The sequence below is a fragment of the Scomber japonicus genome, chromosome 14 (genome assembly GCF_027409825.1).
Source record: "Scomber japonicus isolate fScoJap1 chromosome 14, fScoJap1.pri, whole genome shotgun sequence".
In the NCBI taxonomy this organism is placed as follows: domain Eukaryota; kingdom Metazoa; phylum Chordata; class Actinopteri; order Scombriformes; family Scombridae; genus Scomber; species Scomber japonicus.
Genome location: NC_070591.1, coordinates 23,238,518 through 23,252,039, shown reverse-complemented (window position 1 = coordinate 23,252,039; position 13,522 = coordinate 23,238,518). Strand labels below are relative to the sequence as shown.

General features: G+C 40.0%; 3 protein-coding genes across 3 annotated transcripts in view; 2 read left to right on the top strand and 1 right to left on the bottom strand.

Annotated features, from left to right (window-relative positions):
- The first annotated feature begins 745 nt into the window (after positions 1-745).
- Positions 746-2,682, top strand: srd5a2b (steroid-5-alpha-reductase, alpha polypeptide 2b). Its single transcript, XM_053333085.1, has 5 exons — positions 746-1,020; positions 1,842-2,005; positions 2,088-2,189; positions 2,270-2,420; positions 2,520-2,682. The coding sequence occupies exons 1-5, from the start codon at positions 746-748 to the stop codon at positions 2,584-2,586; spliced, it is 759 nt and encodes a 252-aa protein (XP_053189060.1). The 3' UTR covers positions 2,587-2,682.
- Positions 2,683-3,786: 1,104 nt separating this feature from the next.
- On the bottom strand, positions 3,787-6,607 carry mkks (MKKS centrosomal shuttling protein). Its single transcript, XM_053333093.1, has 4 exons — positions 5,533-6,607; positions 4,944-5,125; positions 4,547-4,657; positions 3,787-4,439 (listed from the first exon to the last, which is right to left on the bottom strand). The coding sequence occupies exons 1-4, from the start codon at positions 6,515-6,517 to the stop codon at positions 4,011-4,013; spliced, it is 1,707 nt and encodes a 568-aa protein (XP_053189068.1). The 5' UTR covers positions 6,518-6,607; the 3' UTR covers positions 3,787-4,010.
- Positions 6,608-11,060: 4,453 nt separating this feature from the next.
- slx4ip (SLX4 interacting protein) overlaps positions 11,061-13,522 on the top strand; it is a 28,540-nt gene continuing 26,078 nt past the window's right edge. The window contains exons 1-2 of the mRNA XM_053332643.1: positions 11,061-11,184; positions 13,202-13,233. Coding sequence (XP_053188618.1) covers positions 11,061-11,184; positions 13,202-13,233 — 156 coding nt within the window. The remainder of the gene's footprint in view (positions 11,185-13,201; positions 13,234-13,522) is intronic.

Here is a 13,522-nt window from a genome sequence, read left to right as displayed (position 1 = left end):
TAATTTTCTTATTGAGGTATTCATACTGTGCTGTGTGTACTAAAAATACAAAATTGGTTTGACCTTTGAAAAAACAAATACACTGCAAAATGTAATTTGTAGTGGTTGTATACAACATGTGGACATCTTTCCTCAATGATTCAGCATTTGTGGCTGAATCTGGACTGACTTCACTGTGAAGTTTTGGTTTAGTCAGTCCTTCTGTTTAAGCATCTCATTGCTAAACTTCACACTTATTCCAATGGTTAGGAATGGCAAAGCTTCATATAAATAGATCTGGTCAGTAGCATATTTACTCACACACTTGGGTAAAATCTTCGAAATATAAACAGAGCTACATCATTTCAGATTGGTGCAGATGTTGCTGTGTGTCTGTAAACAGGATGGACAGGCAGAGGAAGTTGTCAGCAAGGGACTTTGGTTGATTTCATACCAAAACAGATTTCTAGCAGCTGACTTGCATGGTGATTATAATGATTTGTGCAATTCTGTTGTAGCTATGGGAAATTCAGCATTTTAATGTCAGTGCTTTCCAAGATGGAAAAGAATAATCATAACCTCACCTCTAGCAATGTTTATACCCACGCTGTGAAAAAAGGAACACACTCATGTTTCAGCTGGCTGACACACATCTCTCTTTGCCTTTGGGAGGAGTCAGAGTTGCTGTTTACATCACTTTAATTTTACACACACACTTTAGATTAGAGGCACAGATTATAGCAACACTCACCAATACTGCTTCGAGATGCACTGCTATGGGACCCTGATCAACTATCTCAGCTGTGGGTTCATCCTGACAGGACTGGTGCATCTGGTCCATCACAGGAGTTTCCAGACTTCCTACGGGCGCCACATGAAACTCTCTCCTCCAACTAGGATGGTCCCAGCCAGACTAGCCTGGTTCCTCCAGGAGATGCCGGCTCTCTTCATCCCCCTGCTTCTGACACTCACTTCATACAGACCCTCCAGCATGGGAAAGACACTGCTACTTGGGACCTTTTCCATGCACTATTTTCAAAGGTAAAAGCAGAGGCAGATGCTGGTGGTGGCCATTTGATGTGTCTGTGAAGGGAATTGTGAAGATTTACTTTATGATGTGCAGCAGTGATCAGTATCTTTTGAGGTAGGCGAACACACTCCCATTCATTCAAAATAGACTTGTATAACTGTCTGCAGGACTATTTTCAGATTCATTTTAACTATAACTCATTTTAATCTTTGTTATTTGTCACTGATTTGATACAGTTTGTAGTTTTTCCTCATATTTATTTGTCTTATACATGTTAGTCTCAGTTATACCTGCAGTATGAACAGGAAATGAGTGCTTATAGGAGAACTCTATGACTTTCTGTATTCAGCATGGATCATGTTGCATTAATTACTTTAAGATCTTATAGAGCACATTTTACAAACACTAAACCTAATTCAAGCTTTTCTTTGTATCATTCAAAAGGTTGAACTCCCATAATAATGTTTGCATCCTTCTGGTAAAAAAAATGTGGTATTACCATCTTATTAAAAGGCATATTTTATCATTGTACCTTTACATTGTACTGTACTAGATGCATGTATTCAGTCACTCTGTGCAAGATGAATATTACAAATACATTTTTAGATGGAGTGAAAAAAGCAGTTTTGAAAAGGAGATCTCGTGCTGTTATAATCTGGAGGATAAAGCTCTTTGAGGAATGCTGAGAACCTCCCATGAAGAAGAGGGCTTAATGGCACCTTTTTCCACCTGATTATACAACTGTTTTTGCATGTAGCAGCATGGATAAAACACAAAGATTATGCTTTCATCTTTTTACCTGTTGTATATACTATTTCTTTACCAACCACAGGACATTTGTCTATTCACTACGGACCAGAGGAAAGCCTTTCCCGCTGAGTGTGATGGTGGCAGCAGGTTTCTTCTGCTCTCTGAATGGTTTCCTGCAGGGACACTACCTGCTGCACTGTGCTCAGTTTGATGATGACTGGTCAGCTGACTATCGCTATAAAACTGGTAGGTGTAATATTGATTCTTTCATTTTTTATAGATGTGTCTCTTGAGAAGTCAGTAAAACACAATTAAGACTTTCATCTAGGTTTAGTGCTGTTTTACGTGGGAATGGCCATTAATATACACAGTGACTATATTCTGCGTAACCTGAGGAAACCAGGAGAAGTCATTTACAAGATTCCTACAGGTAAGAAACAAAGATTGCACATTGATGAACTCAAATCCATCCTGATTGTGTTGACCTGTGGTCTTTTTAATCTCCTGCAGGAGGTCTTTTTGAATATGTGTCTGGTGCCAACTACTTAGGTGAGATTGTGGAGTGGTTTGGCTATGCAATAGCTACCTGGGCCCTTCCGACACTCTCATTTGCTGTGTTTAGCCTCTGTTTCATTGGACCAAGAGCATATTACCATCACAGGTGCCTTTGATATTTAAGCATAAATAAGCAATACATGCACAGACATAGTCATATGTCGTTTCTGATTGACAGCTTTTATCCTTTGCTCCAATGTTACAGGTTTTACCAGGAGAAATTCAAGGACTACCCTAAGTTACGAAAAGCTTTGATTCCATTCATCTTTTAAGAAAAGGTATTGCTATCATCTTATAAGGGAAGACAACATCTGAGTTCCCCGTGGACCTAACAGCAGAAGACAAGGCAGTTTTGACACTACTATTGTTGTATTTTTTAGATACCACTCATTTACTGCACAAGAATCTGGTTTGATTTTGATGGTCATTACTATGTAGACTTTCCTGCACTCTTACACTCACACACAACTTCATATTGAAACCATGCTCATTTTTCTTTGTTAAGACAGGTCAAAGTACATGATTCATGCATGGAAAATTTCTCACACCAAGGGAGGTGGAGGGTGTTGCTGGTGTAACTAGATAAACAGTGATGATGGCTAAACAACTGAGCAGCATTCAGATGAAACTGCCACTTGAGCCAGCCATTGTTGGTTAGCTTAAGCAGGTGCAGGGTAGATACACAAGCTGCCAAGTATCTGCTCTTTGTTTAGGGAGAGTAGGATCAGAGGCCACTTAAAGGTAAATTAGGTCAGTGTAGACGATGGGGTAGCCTGTCATAGGGCTAAGTACATTTATAATAACAAAGCCTGATACCCACTGCAGGACCTAAATATAGTTCAACACATAATTTAATGTTAACTAGGAATGCTTACCCAACTTCTGGTACATTTCAGCATTAACCATTATACCAAACTCTGTTCAACTCTTTCTGAACACACTGCTTCAAATGAAACTATGGAATAAACAGTTTCTGATCGGAAGAGATTTTGTGAAAATAAATAAACATTAATTTGTTACAATCTGGGCTCATTGTCCTATCTCATGAGATGGTTATGTCTGTGTGCAACATGGCAGAGGAACATCCAATTGCCTGAGGTTAGTCTGTATTTTACAGCTCTCAGGAGTGAGTGTATCTTCCCATTCAGCAGGTTTAGGCTGGTAACATTTTGGATGTAACAGTGTCACAAAAGTAGAAAATGACCACAAGCCAAGAGCTGATAGTTTTTTTTTCTTATTGTTTTGCTAGTTTGCTACTATGGTGGTAAATACAAACAAAAACAAACCCAAATCTTTAACATCCTTGCAGCTCCTCCTAGTGTTGACCAAAGGCAATTACAACAGAAAATTGGTCTGATAAATAAGGTGAATTATTTTGATTTATGAAATGTCTTTTTTCTTACAAACACTTCTCACTGTAGATCATCTAAACACAAATATTATTGGCTGGAACTGTTGCTGAGATAGTTAAATTTTAAATTTTGGACAGTGGACAAAAGGTTGCTTCCTGCCAACAAAACACCAAACTAAGAGTAAACACATATACCAAATTTGAGCTGAGAACAAGGCTCGTATATTATAGCCAGTAGGCCGCAAAATTAAGAAAAAGGGTGAGTTTATATCTCTAAAGGAAAATATGTACAAATATGATGCTATGATTAAACAAAACACTTTCAAGATGATCATCACAAACCAGCTAGTTCATATCTTGAATTATATAGCGTATATCAAGAGCAATATTAGCAGTTTCTACAGCAACCTGCAATGCATTGAGCTTAGCTGTGAAGGAGTCCAGCACACGCGGTAGCACGGCCGTGTCTCTAGACAAAGGCGCAGGTAAGAACTCTGGATATTTAGTGTTCAAATAACTCCACTTCATATTTGGACTACTTTCCACCAGTCCACAGCCACAACAGCCCAAGCTATCCTCCATGTGTTCTTGTATCGCATCCGCAGGGAGAGTCCAGTGGTGAGCATAAGTCAGATCAATAAGAGAATTCCCACCGTCATGCTCCAGTGCTGTGGCTACAGACTCCAGAGAGCGGCAAAATGCCTTCATGCCGAGCAGGTACTCTGTCTGTGAGCACCCCAACACTGACGCTGTGTCAATGACATCATTCATGATCTAGGATGAAATATAACATGAGTAAGACAAGCTCTCCTTAAAATATGTGAAATTAATCAATTTTTTTTGTACTGCTCACTGGTTCAAGACTTAATATTGGATCTCACCTTGTGTCTGATGTGAGCAGCTAGGTGGGTCTCAGTGCACCCACCTCCAAGTAGCGCATATGGTTCCCTCAGGGCGAGCCGCAACACATGTTCTGTCTTCTGGCACACCACCTTTTACAGAAATAACCACAAACAAAAATGAGCCCATAAGTCCATGAATCACATCTGCCTTCTATTAATGGATGTTTCAGGCTGAAGAAATATATTCTTACATGATTTACACTGATTTTAAAAACATATCTGATTATGTCTTTTGGGTGCTTTTTATGAAATGTGCTGTGGAGAAACTGAATCTATACAACTAAAAACCTGTGTGTAAATCTGTGCGTGGGAAGGAGTGAATCTAAAAGCCTCTGAAGCCACCAGTACAGTTCCAACATTTCTCACTTTATCTTACCTTCAACTCATTTAACATCGTCTCATTCCTGTGGCAGAGGACCATGGTGCAGATCACTGACTCCTCAGGAGGGAGTAAATGCAGCATTGTCTTGGATCCAAATTGCCTAAAACTGAGACCCCTCACATTTCCATAGGCCTTGAGTGGGATTGTGGTATGTAATGTGGCCACAGGTTGAGCACCTAGTTGTTAAAGTAGACAGAGATGAAACAGGGTTTTACAGCACGGGATACAGTTTTTTTAATGTAGGATTTGATGCTTTTCTTTGTCATTTACAACAATTAACTGAATATTTTTTCTATGTGGTGGAATAAAACAAGCTCTTTGAATACATCATGTTGAGCTGTGGGAAATGATAACGTCCATTTTTCAGAGAGTTATTTGAGAAGTTAATGGGATGATTAATCAATAATAAAATGTTATTTTCAGCCCTACATATAACATTATATACATATATATGTTTTGCTGGAGCTACTGTGCATAACACACACATATTGAGATATGTTCCTACAATTAAATCTTGTGTAATTTAAAAAGTTCTGTGAGTTAAAATCTGATAAAGGCTCCCTGCCTACATTTAAAGGCCTACCTGTCAGCTGAGTAAGTGGCTCCATGAGAGTGATGCCCAGTCTCTCAATCACTGTGATACCGTGACTCCTCAGAAATTGCTGCAAGACTGGGTGGATGACCTTCTGGCACACAAAGAGCTTCACTTCATCTTTAACCACCTGTTTGCCAATCTCTAGGAGCTGGTCCAGGATTTGAGAGTCTGTGTCTGTACCACAGTGCACCTCAATTGTCCCATTTCCTAGCTCAGAAAGATCCCCAGCGAGAGATACATTAAACAATACCACACGCAGTGGATGAGAAGACAGATTCTCCACCTTGAAGATGCCAAAGACATCAGATAACTCCACCAGTAAGCCTGGAAACACTGCAGAGTCCAGCACACACTGACCTTCAACTGAGACAGTCACTATCCTGCCAAGACTTACAATGCCTGGGCTATTACAAGGAACAGTCAGTAAAAAAGCTTGCACTGCCAACTTGCTGATGTGAAGTGCCTCTGGCTCTGTAAGCACACTGGCTGGTTTGCTGGAGATGACACTGTGAGCTAATGTAATCAAGTTGTGGCTGCTGCAGAAGTCGAGCTTCATTTTACACCCACAGTCTTCTTGATGAAGGTAACTGGTGCACAAACCCAGAAAGTACTTGTTCAGTCTGATAGCCACATTTCCACTGACACCAGTTTGCTTTGCTTGTTCAATAAGAGCCAAACAAAGAATAGCAGCAAACAACCCACAGTCACTGAAACGAGAAACGTGGTTGCGGATGGAGGTTATTATCAGATTAATAAAAGGTTGAGGCGAAGAAATAGCTGGTAGCAGCACTGAGGAAGATGAGGTGGTTACAACGTGCCCTCCTATGTTGTTATGAACTTGTTTCAGTCTACCCGTGGGACCAAAACAGGATCTCAGAAGCTGCTCCAGAATCTGAAGCTTGTTACAAATATCAGTGTTGTCCAGTGGTAAATCCGTGCAAAGAGACGGAGCTTTCTTTTCGACTCGAGACATCGCTTCAGCTGCTGTTTCACCTTAGGACCATTGTTGACAGCCTTTCCTTACTGAAGTCGCTCAGACAGTAAGTTTAGTTTGTGTAGTGAAGGTAAGACGAGTCAGAAATGTCATGTGCAACTGTTGAACGAAATTCAATGTTGTAGGGCACCGTTGCCTGTCACTACAGAAGCTGGTCGCATTGCCTGAGCATAATTCAATTAATTTTGGGTGACCACTTTGTCGTAGCAGAATAAAAAAGCAAACGAAGTTAATTCAGGTGAAAGTGACTGCTGTACGGTGAATAAAAAAATATCTGGATACAGTTTGACAACATATAATGTCGATATTAATACAGGCTTTTTAAAATATGCCACTCGTTTCCATGGTAGCGTCCATAGCGTTAGCTCCTATTCGACAAAAAAAAAAAGTGTTTAGAAATTACTGCTGTCAATTTAAAAACCCATAGCTCCGCCAGCCCGCTTCATAATAGTCGCTTTCCCTTCCTTTCTCAGTATTTCCGAGGAATATAAAGAAATCCGCCGAATAGCTCCCACTGCCGCTGGCTTCGGTGTTGTAGGACTACAAATAGGACTACAAATGAAGTGTGACGTCAACTCCCGCAGCCCAGTCGTCGTTTGACAAACATTCAAAACTGTTGGCGGTATGAACTTTTAATGTTAATGTTACACAGCGTTGTAACAAACACACATGGTTATTACATATGTGTAGCATTATGTGTCATTTGCTAATGACAGTTTAACGTTGTAGCAATGGTGATTTAGCGGTCATTATTCGTCTGGTGAGCTTTTCAGTAAAAAGCAGAAGTCGTGTTTTTAAGGTTGAGAAGTATAATACATTTATATCTAAGAAACCAAGGACCATAATAATTTACTAAGGTTAGCTGGCGCATCATAGACACTCACGAAGTGTCTAGTTAGTATTATTTTGTAAGGAAGGTGGTTAATTTATAGCGTCCCAGTTTTACATGTTGTCCACAATGCATGATTACTGGAGCGTTTTGTTAGCCTATTAGGCTACTGTGTGTAATACATAGACTATACCTAAACATATGTAATACTAGTATACACTGTATGTTGTAATCCATGACAATACACTTGTTTCAGGTGATACTGACTGATTGCTGTGTTCAATACAATGGCGCCTCTCAAATTTGTCATTAAGGTAAGTGTAAATGGACAGTATGCACTTCTGTATGTAATATACTTTATATAATATGTTATATTAAATATTGTTGTTTTTATATTAAGTGTTCAACATTTGTGTGTAGCAACTTCTGAAAAAACAAAACTAGTTTAAAAAGCTGGATCATCGTTTTGTGAACCCATTTGAATGAATACTGAAAATACATTACATAGATAACATGCATAGAGGACACATAAAAGCTTAAATACTTTTAGAGAAATCTTTAAATTTCAAGAGAGACATTACACTTAGTGTTTATGTTTAACTCAACATTTATATTTCATGTATTTCTGTTTAGGGCAAGTTCTGTAGCCTATAACTATTGAGTTCACAGTGAGTACTTTGTGTCACAGCCACTTGACATAAATCAAAATACAAAAACAATGCGGTAGATAAAAGAAACAAACACAATTAAAGGTTAAATGATATACAATAACCACATAGACTAACCCATATATAAAACAGAGCAGGGACTAGGGATAGAAATATAACCATAAGTATAATTATAATACATTATGTGCTGAGTCTACATTGTTCAATTATGTTAATATGCTATAATACACTGTACATTAGGGCAAGTCAGGTGGATATTTCTATGGTAAGGTTAGAATTACATATTCAATTGAAACAATAATAATTTACACAATGTATATACATGTGTATTGGTATATGCACACAGTACTTGAAAGTACTGATGATACAGTACTTGATGAAAAATGATGGCTTTAGGATTTTTGAATATTTATGTTACCTGGTAAAGTAAAAGTTTAAAGTTATTTATTGGAATATTGTGTGTGTACAGTTCGGCATAAACACTTTTAACAAAGTGAGATCTAAGGTCCAGTCATGATAAAAACTGCTGACCAAAAGTAAAAGGTCCTCATCTGGACACAATCATATTCTTAAGTCTCTTGTGAAAATTTTTTAGATGTTGGAAAATCTATTGTTTTTTAAGCAAAGAAGCTTTTGGATGTTTCTCTGACCACAAAGCGTCATTCCTACTGTCATTTCGTCGAGGAAGCAACATTTTTTCCCACATAAAGTACACACAAGGTACTAATCAAATCTGCTTTTGATTAGAGCCTTTCAGCTTTTATTGTCAGCTTTCATGATAAAATGACTATATTTGCGTCATTCCCAAACAGTGGAACCTGCTACAGACACTAACTTATGTTATTTTGGTCTATGTTAAACCACTGAAAAGCTCTTTTTCACCAGTGGAAAGCTATTGTTCCTCAGATTAAGTAGGAACAAAGGCATATATTTTGCTTTTCTGACATTTATAGATTGAACACAGTATTAATATTGTTTTGCAATCTCTTTTATGTTGCTTTTTTAATGAGTTTACCCTTCACCAGTAAACTCTGTGACCACTAGAGGGAAGTAAAGATACATATTTCAACTGTGATGTTATTGCTCATCCTTCAGAACAGCTTCTTGGTCACCTTTTGCAAATCTCAAAATGGACTGCCTCCCTGAGAGCTGTTTGTTAATGGACGCAGCAATACAGGACAGAGGAAACTCATTCTATTAAAAAGCCAAGCTGTTCATCCTCAGTCTGATGCTCTGTCAGGAATAATGCACATCAGATGTTTTTGTTAAGTGCAGGGAAAGCCGATGATCTCTCTTTTGTTGATGTTTCATTTATTGAGAGTTTTGAACGAGGGCTTCAGACATTTGCACTGATCTCTCACATCCTCCATAATGCCATGTGTGCCTAGTTGACCAGATATTGCATTGGCTCCCTTTATTTGTTTCATATGCATGCCTGCATACAGGCCACCCCACCACCCCACCAGCTGGTTGTGGGAGAGTAAAACCCTGGAGGTTCACGAAAGGTTCCTTCCCACTGGGCACATAATGATACTGTTGTGTTACTCTGCCTGAGAAAATGCACAGAGCCTCTACCATGCTTAACCAACTAACCACAAACAAGTATGCTAGAAGGGATCAGGTCAAACAATAGCATTCAAGGCGCTGCATTGGGCTCCTCTTTCGCAAAACAAACACCACTACAGCCATGTTTTTTAATGAATGAATCATTGTTTTCAAAAAGACATGTTGCAAACGGTGTTTGCCGGTTGCACAGTGCAAGGATTATTGAAGTAATGATGAGTTATGTTCTTAGATTCACATGTTTAGTAGGCTCTTCAGCAGTGTGTTTTACGATCCTTTCTCCTCAAATGTTTTCAAAGCGGCTCCCTCCCGGTTTGTGGAGCTGCAGGAGGTGCTGGTATGCTCCCTCTTTAATAGGCTTAGTCTATATAGTGACCTGCCACTTCTCAGACCTCCCGAAAAGGGCCTGCAGGCTAAAACACTGATGCACTGAAGCGCTTGCTGTCTGCCAGGACATTACCGCTCCAGAGCCCCACAATCTGCCTTCTATTAGCAATATGCACTGCTGACTTCTAACCGTCTAATGTAGTAGGTTGATACACAGACCAAAGTGTTTTTTAAGAATAAAAAGTTTGAGGTACCACAGAGCAGTTTAATGTCAGAGGTTTATGCGCTGTTTAATGTTGTTGTCATTCTGTAGATGAGCTCATATCAGACCACACATCATGCCTCTGTGCAAAGTCATTGTAGCCTGATTAGAAACATTTTGACACTTTCCAACTTGGGGAATCTCTGAGAAAAGAAGGGTTTAAAACATTAGTTTAAGAAAAAAACTCTTTCATTTCAGCATTTATCTATATTGTCAAACAGAATTAAAATTTCTTAATGTAGCCAAACACTTCTCAGCTTGCTATTTCTGTCTATTTACCAATTTCTCAAGGATGTGTGCCTGAGTTTTGTTTGCTGAGTGTTACCTGGAGATATTCCTGTCTGTTCTTGCTGCTGGAATTCCACTGCTGGGTTGTGTCTCTTTTTATCATCAAATAGACGACTCAGGTGTGCTAACATTCACCTGAATGTAGGCAGTTTTGCACAAAAAACACTTCCACGCACTATCTGTAAATGACATTCACCTCAGTAATAATCAAGCATCACCGCTAAGTATCTGGCAGTTTGAAAAGTTGGAATAAAGGATTTTCTCTTTTTTTTTTCTTAAGGGGAAACCCAGGTAACTCACAGCAGAGAAAGAGCTGGGAATGAGGCAAATAAAGCCTGAGAGCAAAGCTGTCACACCCACAGATCTAAAGAGCTCCCCTGGGTTTCTTGCAGACTGCAGAAAGTGAGGGAGAAAGTTTTAAAAAGAGAGAGAGACAAAGGGAGAATGGGAGAGATGCAAGTTTTATTGAGTGAGACCGCATCTGCTGCCCCTTCTCTCCCAATGTAAACATCTGTGGCTGGTTAGTGTTAGCCTCTGAGCTAAGTGCAGTCCGAGAAGGTCTGGTTCTTATACGGCGCGATAGCAATGGCAAAGGGCAGCGAGGTGGGGAGGCGAGTGAAGCTGCTCATAGAGTTTGGGCCGTGTGCCCAACTTGGAGAAGCACAGGCGGGAGGATGGAGAGCCCGGTCTGGGAGAGAGATAAGGGAAGGTAGAGAGTGTTTTGGGAACTGAGAGTGATATAGACCAGATCACCGAAGACCAGAAAAGGGAAAGGAGCCGTCAGTGGGTTTGAGGCAGGATTTGTTTGTTTACAGACAGAAAGTATGACGGCATTGTCTCATGTTGTGCTCTGGACGTTAGGTCGCTTATGTCTCAAATATTTATAATGTTTTTGTCTTTGCCGAACCCTTTATTTCGTGCAGGTTATCAGATTGCGAGTGGGAAGAATTAGGATAGAATAAGTTGAGCTTAGCCTGCAGGAAGAGTCCTATTCATTCACTGTGTGACAGCACACAAAAGATGGCACAATAAAGGATTTGGTATTAAGTAGCACTCCTTGCCGCTTCTCATTCAGCCTTCAGCTCCTGTTCATAACTCTAAAAAGCCTGTGCAAGACAGAACAAAGCAGTGCTGGCCCACTTTAGCCTGTATGAAAAGAGTAACTTCCTCTAGAACTTGGCCATTTATCAAACCTTTCTTTCCAGCAACGACAACAGTTGCTCCGTATCGCCTTAAATGTGTCAAAGCAAAGTACATGAAGTTGATAAATGAATATGCAAAGTTAATAAAATTCTTTAGGGCTTCTTGTTTATGATGCAGTAGAGATGGTGTAATAGAGAAAGACATGTGGTAGTATTTGCTGAGAGGGCTGTTTTTTAAGGGTCTTCTAGATTGATTGGGAAAATAATAGAGGACAATGTCTCCCGTCGGTAAGACGGCATCCACTAAGTCTTATGTTACTAGCAGAGGTCTCACTAAAGAGGGGCTGTAGATGGGCTTTTGGGGGCAGGAGGGAGGACATTGAGGTCATAGTTCATGGCAGAGTTCACCTTTGAGATTCACTGGTCACTCTTTGTGCTCCGACTTGACAAATTTAGACCACATGATGTGATTGTAGTCAGATCCTTTGTGTAAAATTAGATTCTATTCCCTTTTTTGTCCTTCCACATCTAGTCTGACACTACCTGCCACACTCAACACAAATATCCTTTGTAACAGCTCTGGTAGCTGCACCTAAACATTGCAGCCAGGACTCAAAAATTGACACTTTAGGGGGAATGGCTCTCCCTCTGCTAAACCTCAAGTTTCGCTGGGCAAATTAATTGTTTTCTCATTAGTGTGATTGCATTAGTTTGCATTCCTGACATCCCCCATTTCTGAGAAGCCCCGCGAATCACATGCTGTTTTTGTGTGAGGGGCAGACCAATGTTTATCATTAATGTCCAGTTCTCAGTCGAGCCTTGTCTGCTGCTCTAATGTGATAAAGGAAGTTAGTCTAAGGCTTGCTAGATGTCTGGTTTTCAGCCCAAAACACAGACTCAATCAGAAGCTCAGAAACCACTTTAGAGGATTCACCCTGCTGTGCCTCTCTATAAGGACTGCACTCTAAACCCTGTGCTGCTCTCTTCATTCCAAAATATTGATCAAATTAAGTCATTTTAAGCCATGCACCTTAGAAAACTGATCTTGTGCTCCTTGTCAGGATTACATGCATGAGGGGGACAGAACATTAGAAACACCTTTTTAATATAATGCAATATATACAGCACACTAACTATGTCCTAAACCTTACAAATAATATCTCTGTGACACAGTGTGAATAAAATGCAAAACAAAGTTCACAGGATTTATTGCAGAGTCATTATATCTGGAAAAATGGTAACTTGCATGTAATGGCGGAGTTGCTACACTAATCTGCGAAGCCATTCTTAGCTCTGAAAAGGCAGAAACTGAAGGCAGGCTACCAAAACCAGTCCAGCGTGTGTCAAGTCCAGCCCAAGAAACCACTGTGGGACTCAGCCACTTGTCCGTCCCTCTGTTTTGATTGACAAGGTCTGACCCTCGGTTGCCAGGCTTTCCCACGCACTGGTAATTGTTGGAAGCAGTCAGCTGAGGCCACCAGTCATCCGTGGACCGCCGCGAGACAAAGGCCAGGAGATGGAGAGAATACTGATCTGTAGGGAAGAGCTCATACTGACAGGAAACATGCACACATTTTATACAAGAGGAGCCAGCGCATAAAGGTGGCTCTGTTCTGGTCTGCGGTATTCTTGTCTTTGTGAAAGCATGTTTTTGTTTAACAACTTTTGTGTATCTTTGCAGAGTACCATGTTTGCGCAGTGACTATTTAGTATTTCACAATTTTCCATTTGCGGCCGTCACATCTTTGGTGTTCGGTATTTTGGTACTCTGTCATGTTCGAGGTCAGAGGATCACAGATTAATGAGCTGCCTTTATAAGAAACTTGGAACTGCATTAATTTTATATTGGTTTGGTAATACTAATGATGACACATACTTCAGTGCAGGTTGGTGCACTTTAGGGCT

Bases quoted from the DNA above. Each gene is read 5' to 3' on its own strand.
- srd5a2b (XM_053333085.1), top strand. From the start codon at position 746: ATGCACTGCTATGGGACCCTGATCAACTATCTCAGCTGTGGGTTCATC. The intron at 1,021-1,841 runs GTAAAAGCAGAG...TACCAACCACAG, and splicing joins TCCATGCACTATTTTCAAAG to GACATTTGTCTATTCACTAC. The intron at 2,421-2,519 runs GTGCCTTTGATA...CCAATGTTACAG, and splicing joins AGAGCATATTACCATCACAG to GTTTTACCAGGAGAAATTCA.
- mkks (XM_053333093.1), bottom strand. From the start codon at position 6,517: ATGTCTCGAGTCGAAAAGAAAGCTCCGTCTCTTTGCACGGATTTACCA. The intron at 5,126-5,532 runs GTAGGCCTTTAA...TTTAACAACTAG, and splicing joins GCCACTTACTCAGCTGACAG to GTGCTCAACCTGTGGCCACA. The intron at 4,440-4,546 runs GTGAGATCCAAT...ATTTCATCCTAG, and splicing joins CTGCTCACATCAGACACAAG to ATCATGAATGATGTCATTGA.